At 48.9% G+C, this 11,185-nt stretch overlaps 1 protein-coding gene across 1 annotated transcript; it reads right to left on the bottom strand.

Annotated features, from left to right (window-relative positions):
• Window positions 1-5,372: 5,372 nt before the first annotated feature.
• Window positions 5,373-10,107, bottom strand: LOC101770983 (squamosa promoter-binding-like protein 2). The gene is made up of 3 exons (XM_004971034.4): window positions 8,524-10,107; window positions 7,014-7,144; window positions 5,373-6,151 (listed from the first exon to the last, which is right to left on the bottom strand). The coding sequence occupies exons 1-3, from the start codon at window positions 8,949-8,951 to the stop codon at window positions 5,547-5,549; spliced, it is 1,164 nt and encodes a 387-aa protein (XP_004971091.1). The 5' UTR covers window positions 8,952-10,107; the 3' UTR covers window positions 5,373-5,546.
• Window positions 10,108-11,185: the final 1,078 nt, after the last annotated feature.

Raw genomic sequence — 11,185 nt, 5'->3', positions numbered from 1 at the left:
CCTCCTCCAGCCGGATCCGGCGGTTGCTGCTGCTGTTGCCAGTGGCGGCGCTCTTGACGGCGGAGAAGAATCCGCCTCCACCTCCACCGGGAACGTCGTGCGGGCGGCGCTTCTTGTTCTTGGCATCGCCGTCGTCCCGCTGGACGGACGTGCACAGCGCCCTCCGCCGCCGCCGCCGCCGCCGGCCGGCCCCGCCCGCCCCCGTCGCCTCCGCGCCAACCCCCGCCTCCTCCAGCCGGATCCGGCGGTGGCCATGCCGGCACTGGCCATGGCGCCGGCGCCCTTCTGCGACCCGGGGAGCGCCTCGGCTCATGCCCTGCCCTGCCGCCGCGTTCCGCCGCCTCCTCGACGCGCTGGCCGGCGCCGCTGCTGCCGGCGCTTGCGCCCCGCGATCGCCCGAGAAGCCCCTGCTGAACACCGGCTGAGAGGGAAATGGTAGGAGGGGCAGCACAGCAGGGGCATAAGGGACATTTTACAGAAGAGGTGCTAAACTTTAGCCCTCTTCCCAAACACCCAATGTGCTAAAGTTTAGCCCTTTCATTTGAGAGGGCTAAAGTTTTAGCCAGGGCTAAATTTTAGCCCCTTCCTCCCAAACAGGGCCTTAGTATAAACAACTCTGTTGGTTGGTCACCCGAAATAAAATATGTCACACTTAGTACAAACAATTTTGTCGGTTGGTTGCATTGGCGTGCTTTTTTGATATAATAATTATTGCTTTACTTTTTCAGCAAGATGATATCGCGCTATCTGTATGAGGATATTTTAGTCATTTATCCCAAATCATTTTTTTTCACATGAGTTTATATTTGTAACATGGAAGGTTTGAAGATAAACAAATACTCATTGGATCGCTTATTCAATAGAAGTGCCATTTGTGGCCTTCCGTCTCTCGAACTACTGTCCATTTATTTCAAAATTCTGTACAAAATGAACTCTCACGTATACATATGTACGAACACTCGCTCTTGATGTGTCTGCAGATACGCATTCAAGTATACGAACGTCTCCAAGAAACCGAACATGGTAAATTTTAATACTGACAAAGTCGCTGTAGACGTACTCGTATAACAAACCAAATTGCCAAAGCAACAGCCCACAAGGTAGTTCGTTCGCAGCTTTGTACTGTGGCTGGGCTCCACGCTCTCTGTGACCTTTTGTCACGGAAAGCAGAGTCGGTCGTCGGTAAACATGGCTAAAATTTTCGTGGACCGGGCAGCGCGAGCGCGCGACGTGGACACCCCCCAGGGGACGCGTGGACCCGCCGTACACCCGCGCCTCACGAAAACTCCACTTGCCTGGGCCCTGGGAATCCTGAACCGCAGCCGCACACGGCAGCCATGCGCGGTGGGCACGGTGCGTGGACCCCGCCAGCCGGATACACGGCCCGTGTGTGTCCGCGTGCGGCTAGTTGCCATGGCGGTGCGGTAAAAAACAAGAAAGAAAGCTGTGTGAACGGGGACGGTAAAGGGCATGCGCCGCCAGCACGCAGCAGCAGAAGCAGGTGTGGCAGCTTGCAGCGGGATCAGAGGCCAAGATCGTAGCGGTTAGCCGGCCGAGCAGGGCTCCCCGAGGAATTGGAACTCGGGTAGGGGTAGGCGGTCGCGTCTTGAGATCCTATACCAGGCGTAATCGGACAGAATATGCCGCCACATCCTCCGCCGATCCATTGGTGCAGATAAGGCTCCGGTTCCACGTACTTTAGTCCCTTATATATCATATATATACCAAAAATATAAACTAATTACAATATGATAATAATTAGAAATATTAAATATAAACTAATTACAAGATCAATTGATGGAGGCTAATTCGCGAGACGAATCTATTAAGCATATATTTCTAGTATGTTGTGATTTTTTATCCCTAAAAATAAACGATAATCTACCTTTCCATAAGAAAAACTCTTTTCTTTATAAGATAAAGAATCAAAGAGATATGGATTAAGAAAAAATTTCCCCATTTCTCTTTATCCTTTATTTCTATGGATCAGACATTTTTTTCTTCCATACAAAATAATGGATTTAGTTCATATTCACGAAGCCCTAGATTTTTAGTCCGAGCTGGATTGAACAGCGTAGACATATCGTCAACGAATTTAGAGTCCATCCCATTAACCGCTCGGGCATCGATCTAGGAAGAATTTTTTCTAGGCTTTTTGATAATCTATGACTAACCTCTTTTTATAATACTCCCTACCCCCAGGGGAAGTCGAATCCCCGCTGCCTCCTTGAAAGAGAGATGTTCTGAACCACTAGACGATAGGGGCATCTATTATCAATAGACGATAGCGCCATATACAACCACTCGTCATTATACTATAATGATAGTATGAGCAGTTTTTTGGAATTGTCAATATACTCGAAGAGTATAACTAGATCAAAGGAAAAAGTCTTTACTACTTTTCTGTTATGCTTTTATAGGATTTTTTTTAGTTGAGGGTTAGGTTAATTCATGGATCATCCCCTACTTTTTAAGGAAATTCGTTTAAAGGGTATAGAATAAGAATACATTAGGAGTATAGATTAGTTCAGTACAGGTATGGATTTGATTGCTCTAACAAGAAAAATAGTCCAATTTCATTTTTTTGCAATTTAAACTCTGTGCTTTGTTTAGTGTTCAGACCAAAAATATCGGCCTCTTGCACTAAACAAAGTCATAAAATTCACGAAAAATGGAGACATTTAAAAAAAATGAATAGATTTTGTAGAAAAGTACTTTCTCGGATTCAAACCGATGACTTCCATCTTACCGAAGCATTACTCTACCACTAAGTGAAAAGCCCTTTATCGAATTTGAACCGATGGCTTATGCCTTACCATGGCATTACTCTACCACTGAGTTAAAAGGGCTTTTTATTCAATAATTAGCCACTTTCGTTTACTATTATGGGTCTACTGCATAATGTACATAATATATGTATATATTTAATATGTGCTTAACAGATTCGTCTCGCGAATTAGCCTCCATCTGTGTAATTAGTTTTATAATTAGCTCATATTTAATCTTCTAATTAGCATCGAAGATTAAGGATTAAACTTCAGCTTAAGAATCTAAATACGCTAAACTTTAGCTAAGGATCAAACAGCCACTAGTAAGTTCGCTCGCTGCAGCGGCGGCGACGCTTTCTATCCTCTCCGTGGTTGATGATGGATCTATCTATCTGCCAGGGCTGCACCTCTCCCATGGATTCCTACCACTGCTCTGCTCAGTCAGGCCGTCGCCAATGGTACCGGAGCCAGATGCGTATGAGGATCAACTGCTGCTGCTAGACCGGATTGGAGTGGACGAGTGGTCGACGCACCACGCTGTAAAGCGCCCCCATCTTTTGCCGGCCAAAAAGCTTCAGATTTTGTCCCGGCGTCCGGCGATCAACTAGGTAAGAGGCAGTAGTGGACGTCTCTCGCAACCTGTACTTTTGTCCTCCTAATAATTCCAAGTTTCAAGAAAGATATTTCAGCTTCTTTGCATCGCCTGTTTGATGCGCTCGTGCCACTTGGTGGTGCACTAATAGGCATGCAGTGAGACTTGCTAACTAGTTGCCTGCCTATGGAAATTACCGCAGGCCAGTCAGAACCTCAAAGTTGCTTTTGTGAAGAGCTTCAGTTACTTGACAAGTTTCTGTTGTCATTGTTGCTGAAAAGAACTGCATGAATTACTGTGTAAGTTTAGTTGTTTGTTCTTGGTTCCCAGGTACTTGTGCACTGCCAGTCTGCCCCGGAAGGCTGGAATTCAGTCCATGCATGGCAATCGGCAAACCGACAAAAGTCACTTGTGAGGATTAGAACATATACTCGGAATCAAAACTATTAGTGACCAAAGTGATGTTTCATGGATGTATCACAAAGGATAGAGAGGAATCTTTTGATCTAGGATATGATAAAACTGCTTCAATAATCTGTTGCAACGTATTGTCCAAAGGTATATTCAAATCAAAAGATCTTTTCTGATCTGGAAAAAAGGAACGGGGCCAAAGACCTTGACCCGGATCTTATCAAGAGGACACAACATGGCATGCCATGGTGACCGGTGAGCACCTGCAGACTGCAGTTACAAAAGGATTACTACTCTCGCTCGCTCGTCACTGGACCCTTCTCATCTCGGGACTCGCTTGTCAGTCAATGTTCATCAAGTTTCTCCCGTGCGAAACACGAATACACGGATGATTAAGATGCGCATATATCCAGCATCTTGGAAAATGTATGGAAAATGATTCATTGATTCTTTCTGCATGCAAGATGTTATCCGCTGGCATACATGGGCAAAGTTTGTCACTCGCATCCAATGGATCACACACCAACCTGCATATATATACAGGGCCTCGCTCCTGCATTGCCAAGCAACCACCGCAACCAACCAACCAAGCAAGCCAACAGCCAACAAATGGAGGCAATGACGAAGACTAGTGCTAGAGGTGCCAAGGGCAAGGTGGCAATGGTCTACTCCAAGTACGTCAAGCCCCAGGGCAACTCTGCTGTAAGTGTTACACACCAGCTCAAGCCCTCTCCTGTAGGTGCAGCAGCAAGCGCCTCCTACGTCGACGACATCGACGAGAGGGCGTCGGCTTTCATTCTGGCCGTCCGGGAGCGCTTCAAGAATGAACATAATATGTAGGAGGTGAAGATGAGTAGAAACTACAAAGTCCAGAAGAGGTTATTATTTACAGCAATGTCTTCTGGATTGCCATGGATCTAGGTACAAGTAGGGCAGTAGCTCCTGCAGTCCATGGCCTCATCTTTTCTTCTTTTCCTGTTGTGAACTAGTTTTACAAGAAACTGGATGGAAGGAGGACTCAGTGTAGCAGTTTCATCTTCTGAGCCCTTGTTCCGATATGTACGGTACTTTGTTGGGCTATCAAGAGCTTCTTAAGGCCTGAACCCAATATTAAGCATAATCTGTTACCACGTGTGGAATTGATCTATCGCTTTGGCCTAGCTATGCTCCACATCATCTATTGCAGTGTAACATATTCTTCAGTACTACTAAATTGTTTTCAGACACAAGGAACAGAGAGTAAAAATATGCACAGTGTAGCATAGTTGTCTGAATCTCCAACTTGTTTGTCCCTAGAACTCAGGCTACAGAAGTGGTCCATCAACATTCAAGAACACTTAATATAATCACTATTATTCAGCATGATCTATACATGTGCCGCATGCGAAAAACAAGCAGATCCACGTGATTAGAGTAATCAGGGACATCTGAATTTCAGGCGATTTCTTGACTTTCAGTACAGTTTGTCTTTCACCAGTCTTTGCGACTCAACTAGTTTTAGTACCAAGCAAGTGGATGGCCAAACGAAATAAATAGAATTACCTCCAGAATTTCACAGACACAACCGTGAAGGCTATGAAAAGCACTCATTTGCAAGATTCTGAATCGTAATTTGGTAGATTTCCATAAATTAGAACTATTAGGATAATTAAAGCTGAAAGAATGGACATTGCTTGTCGAAGTTTTCAGTATCATCAAGACTACTTAGTATTACAACCGATATATTTGGTGAACAACAAGAGCGACTGCCTAGCACTTGATGGATCAGAGATCGTCTACCACGATGAGTAGGGAATGGCCTGAATGGCGGCACCATCCGGGCTGTTGCCCTGATCGCCACCGCTCACATGGTAGTAGTACTGCAGCTGCGTAGCAGGGCCAGGAGAAGCAACTGTGGTGTGGCTGGTAGATGTGGTCAGGATGGATGCCTGCTTGCTGTCTCCCAACCTCACGTACGACATCCCGGCGAGCGAGACGTCGCCGCCGTCGGGGACCCGTGCCGCGCCGCCGTACTGCAGCGTGGCGCCGAGGGGCTGCGCGGTGGGGATCATGGCCGTCTGTGCCGGTGTCGGGTTGTCTGACAGAAGAGAGAGAGCACAGTTGCCGTTGCTTTGCTTGCTGCAGCTCTCTGAGGAAGCGGTGGTGATGGTGAATGGCTGGCTGCCGAAGGCCCCTGCCGATTCGCCGCCGTGGTGGTGGTTGGTCAGGAATGGGAAGTGCTTCCGGTCCTTGCCGTGGAAGAGGGAGCCGGCGCCATTGAGGTGGACGGCCGGGTAGTACTGGTCTTGGAACACGTCGGCCTCCGTCTTGACGACCGGCCATTTGGGATCTGCCAAGGATGAAGCGAAGAGCTGTGGGTACGCCGCGAATCTTGTCACTCCTGGACATGGCAAAGTGAACCGCTGTTAGATTTCTGGTGTTGCAAGTGAAAGATGATATTAGGCCAGATCAGCAGCGAGACAATGCATCAACAGTACATGTACCAAGCATAAGTTTGTTCATGGGGGTATTCGATTTGCGATAGAACCATGGTATAATGCAGTAAAACCCATCTTTCAGATATTATCCATGGTTTTTAAGACTTTGGGTGTTCAGAACTGCAGAGGCCAGCATATTTCGATCAGATTACATTACTAGCTGGTAAGGCCCACAGAGCTTCAGAGAAATTTCAAGGTCAGACATGCATCTTCTGGATTGATCACTAAGACAGGTATTTCTCGGAAATGGACATCCATGTAGACTAATTAAACTGCGGTAGCTTTCCACCAGCAGCCTACGTTCATCATGTAGAGAAGGACTTAGGGTAACCATGTTCCTTTTCCCCTCCTCTCGGGAAAGAAAATGAATGGCTGGTAGCACTTGTAACGTGTGAAATGATTTGTTGCATGGTACTGACAGGCGAGGAGCACATGATCCTTCAAATGAAAGATACTGATCCTGTAATAGGTTCAGTAAGCCGTGCCTCAGATCACAAACTAATATAATTATAAGCTGTGCTTCCCGTTGTGCCACATAATGATCCTAATCCAAACACACCCTTAAAGAACAAATAAATGTCTGAAATCTCTGCTCTTCCTTCCATCGCTCAACTTACTCAGTGTTGTCAGCTCTAAACAAGGTAATATTCCTCCCGTTAAACTTTGTGCTCGATTGCTCATGCATGTATGTTCAATGCCAGTTGACATGTGTTTGCTTTGCATAAAGATAAAAACTAATTGCCGTGTAAGGAGGAATGGATCTACCATGGTGGTTAGCAAACAAGCCTCCAGGGTTGAGAGGGTCCGGCTGCGGCTTGCGGCGGCGCCGGTTGTGTCCATCAAGGCGCTTCCTGCAGCTCCTCTTCGTATCATCGAACTCCCCGAGCGAATGAAACCTGCAAAGAAGAAACAATTCCACCGACCGTAAGGACTCGGCAGCTGAAGCTGGATTCCCCACACTTCAAGAACGTTATCAAATACTATCATCAAGTTCAAAAATGGCAAGTTGGCTTCTTCCCTCCGATCTGGTCAACTCATGGCATCAACTACAGTAAACCAGCTACCACCACATGGAACACACTGCAGTTGACCACAAGAAGACCCGAAACTGAAGCCATGTAACCTTCACGGCACACGGCACGCCCTAGGATATTTGGAACTTGATGATGAATCTGAATGTGGAGAAGACAAACCGAGCTACTCCTACCTGGGGAAATTTCAGATCCTTCTCTTCTAGAACACCGGATGCAACTGATTGAGGCCTTTGAAAACAAGCCCACAGAATGTGGAAAGCATGGGCGAGCCACGCGGGACAACGACGACGACGAAAGGGACGCACGCGCACACATCGGAGAACAGAAGGGAAAAATTGTTGTCCGAGTGAGCCCTGACAAGGACGGGGAGGCAAGGCATGGACCTGAGCTCAAAGTCCAGTTCCATTGCACCTGCCTCCCGGCCCATGGCTGCGTTGTCGTAGGGACACACCCTGCGAGCACGGGCGCGCATGCAGCGGCAGCCGGCTGGCTTGGCGGTGGTGTCACAGGACGTGTTCAGACCATGACAAATCCAGGACCAGGAGCTGAGTGGTGAGTGCTCAGGGGTTAATCTCATTCCCGGCCCACGTTTATATTTTACTTCTGTAAAAAGGCCCGGCCGTCACGCTCAATTCTACTGCAGGTTTGGCTGTCCAAATCGAGTTTCTGGCAGAGTTCTGTTTCGACTTTTGCAAAGAAATTGGATCTTTCTTTGGTCGGCGTTGCTCGCAGTGTTTTAGCAGGTTGATTACTTACTTTTGCTTTTGACCGTGCGTGCGAGACCGACGGATGCCGGAAGTTTTGGCTGTCGCACGTCGTTCAGTCAATTGCAAGGCGCCAAACATCGCGATGGCAATTAAAGGAGTTGCAGGTGCAGCTGACAGCGAGTTCTTGCAGCTCTAGCGCTGCTAAACTAACCACCATGCTTAATGCAGAGCAGTAGACTGCAGACAGACAGTGGTGTTATTGTACTTGGACGTGATGGTAATTACTAGGGAAAAAAAATTCACCGCCCCCGGGGTAGGAGCATCAAGCAGGGACGCGTCCAAGGAAAAACACGCGTGCGACAGCCATGGACAGACAGAGCTGAGGTATCTAGAGAGCTCCGGATTGAATTATTCGAGCAAGAAACCAAAAGAGAATCATGAGTTTTGAGGAGGGGAGAGGGGGATCCAAGAATAAGCAGGATGGATGCATGCGCGCGCGCGGCGGGCGTCGTGTTATGGTGTAGGAATACGAACCTGCTGCACTGCTGGCAGAAGCGCTGCTGCTGGCCGGCGACGGTGACGACGGGCGTCTTGGAGTGCGCCTCGCAGACCTTGTGCCGGCGGTGGTAGTCGCGGCCCTTGGACAGGTCCGCCGCGCACCCCTCCACGGAGCACGCCGGCACCGCCTGCTGCGCCTGCCCCGGGCGCGCCCGCTTCGCCGGCGCGGACGACGACGACGACGCCCGCGGCGGTGGCGCAGGTGGGGACGGCAACGGGGCAGCCGCCGCGGTGGTCGTGCTCGCCGCCCTCCAGCTCGTCGGCCCGCCCAGCTTCAGGTCCAGCGCCCCGCCTCCGCCTCCGCCGCCGCCCGCGGCCGCGACGACCCCGCCCCCGCCCCCGCTGCTGGGGCCGACCACCGTGCCGAGGTCCCACGCGGGGAGCATCTTGGCGTCCCAGTCCATGGCAAGACGAGAACGACGCCTCCCGTACGCTGCGTACCTCGGGATCTTCTCTTCCTTGTGTCGGGACTCACGGAGAAGCAGGATAGCTCGCGATGGCTGCTTGAAGCGAAACGGCTTTGTGGCAGCGTCGTCTGTGTGCACCGAAGCAAGAAGGTCGTCGGAGACAACCAACCAACGGCTGCTCAGCCTCAGCGAAGAGCGAGAGGCGGCGAGTACAGACTAGAGGGAGAGTGAGAGACCGAAAAGAAAAGTTGATTGCGAGGAAAAGCTTGTGGAGGAGGACAGGAGGGGCAGAAAAGGAATGGATGATGAGCAGAAAGAGAGAGATCACAGCAGCAGCGACAGCATGCAATTAAGAATCCAAGAACAGCAGCCACTAGGAGCAGGAGGAGGCAGCGGAGGAAGGAAGGCGGGGGAAGGGATCAGGCACAGGGAGCGAGCGAGAGCAGGAAGGTCGGAGATGGAAGGGGAGGAGGAGGGACAGTGGTTGCTGCAGACAGCACAGGAGGAGACTCCTATTGGAGGACTCCAAACTCCAAAGGTGGCAATAATTGCCCAGAGCGGGGGCACCTCACCACCACTGTTCACTCGCTTTATTTACCAATGCCAGTAAGTAACATACAGGGAGAGAAGGTGCGTGTGGTTGGGGAGAGTAGGTGGGATGGGAGGAGCATGAAATCAACAAGCAGATGGACGTGCCAAAAGATTCAGATCAGAGAGAGGGAAAAGAGAAGCAGCTACTCCATATATGGATTCTGGAGCAAAGGGAGTGAGTGAAAGGGAAGAAGAGCCAGAAGCCAATGAAGCAGAGGGAGGAGGATTCCCCCTCTTTGGTGGTTGCTGCTAGCTACTAGCTGCTGCCTTTCCTTCCTTTTGCTCCTCCAGCAGCAGCCAAGCAGTAGCCTTTGCCTCCTTGAGGATTGGTTTCTTCTTTTTAGGGGGTGGAAGGAAGCTCAGCTCTCAGTCAGTGCAGCTTTTCCATCTGTTGTGCACCAACAAATGGGCAAGATGAGCTACCAAGCTGCCTGCACCACTCCTCCCTTAAAATACTAGTAACAGGGACTCTTCGTAGAGGGAGAGGAGGCACTGGGTGAGAAGGACTACTTAAGTGCAGGGCTCCTCCCTTCACCTTTTGTAGGGGGAAAAAGTACAAAAGTTAGGAAAGGGATGGATGCCTGGGGGGGAAGAAAAGGAGAGAGAGGGAGGGTAGGCAGCCACAGCTTTCTTTTTCTCCCTGTGTTGTTGTGTTTGCTGGCTTGCTGCTGCTGCAGCTGCTGCTATGCTGCCTCATCTCAGCTGACATGATCATGTTCACAAATCGCAGCCACAGCACCATCATGAGGCCGAGTATTGCTTCCTGCACTTCCAAAAGTGTACATACATTCTCAAATGCATCAGGCTATGGGCACACGCAGGCTTCTTTTCATAGTCCCTAAGGTTTGCCTTTTAGAGTTTCAAACATTTAGTCATGTAATTTTTTGTGATTTTTTATCACAGATTTTGATGCATGAAGTATAAAATAGCTCCCCTAGTTGACAAGGGAATTGTCGGGAAGGGTGGTAGAGGTGAAAAGCAATACGATACTATCTTCAAGATTCGCCCCGACATATAGTACATGTACTTCTCGGCTTTTTAAAGATAAAAGTACAGGTTCCGTGTTTAGAATACAGGGACTAGCAAATTAGCTTTCATGGAACTAAAACGAACTAGTAACTTATTCATTGTAAGCAGTAGACAAATTTGTTTACAACTACACCAGAAAAGTAACACATTCTTAAAGCACCTAACCTAGGCTGAAGTTCCATGCCCATGGGCTGGCTGGCTTATGAATAATGCGGTGTGTCCTACTCGCTGCCGCCTTTGTGTTCATGATGTGGTCCCTCTAGCAAAGCAAAGGTATTTGCGCCTTCTTTAGCATAGTTTTATTCCCCTAATGAGGATTATTTATCTCCACTGCCGATGCACCTACGTGAGGTCCAAGTTCCAAGTCTTTTCCCCTAACTTGTATAGCTACTCCTACTATTCTTTCCTAGTTTTCACAGGTTGACCAATGGTCAAGAGTCGTATCTTCCTCGCGGCAGTACTAATCTGCAGTTGAGAGAGAGAGGGAGAGGGAGAGTTAATCTTTGTGTTTACCTTTACCCCACCAAGACCTAGATTTTGTACAGGGTGCTGTCGAGGGGTAGGACGGTAAATAAAAGGTCTAGGCATCCGAGAGCCAGCCCTGGTCAAAG

The sequence above is a fragment of the Setaria italica genome, chromosome V (assembly GCF_000263155.2).
Source record: "Setaria italica strain Yugu1 chromosome V, Setaria_italica_v2.0, whole genome shotgun sequence".
Classification (NCBI taxonomy): Eukaryota; Viridiplantae; Streptophyta; class Magnoliopsida; order Poales; family Poaceae; genus Setaria; species Setaria italica.
Note: the sequence above shows the minus strand (reverse complement) of the source record. Positions and strands in the feature narration are given on the sequence as shown.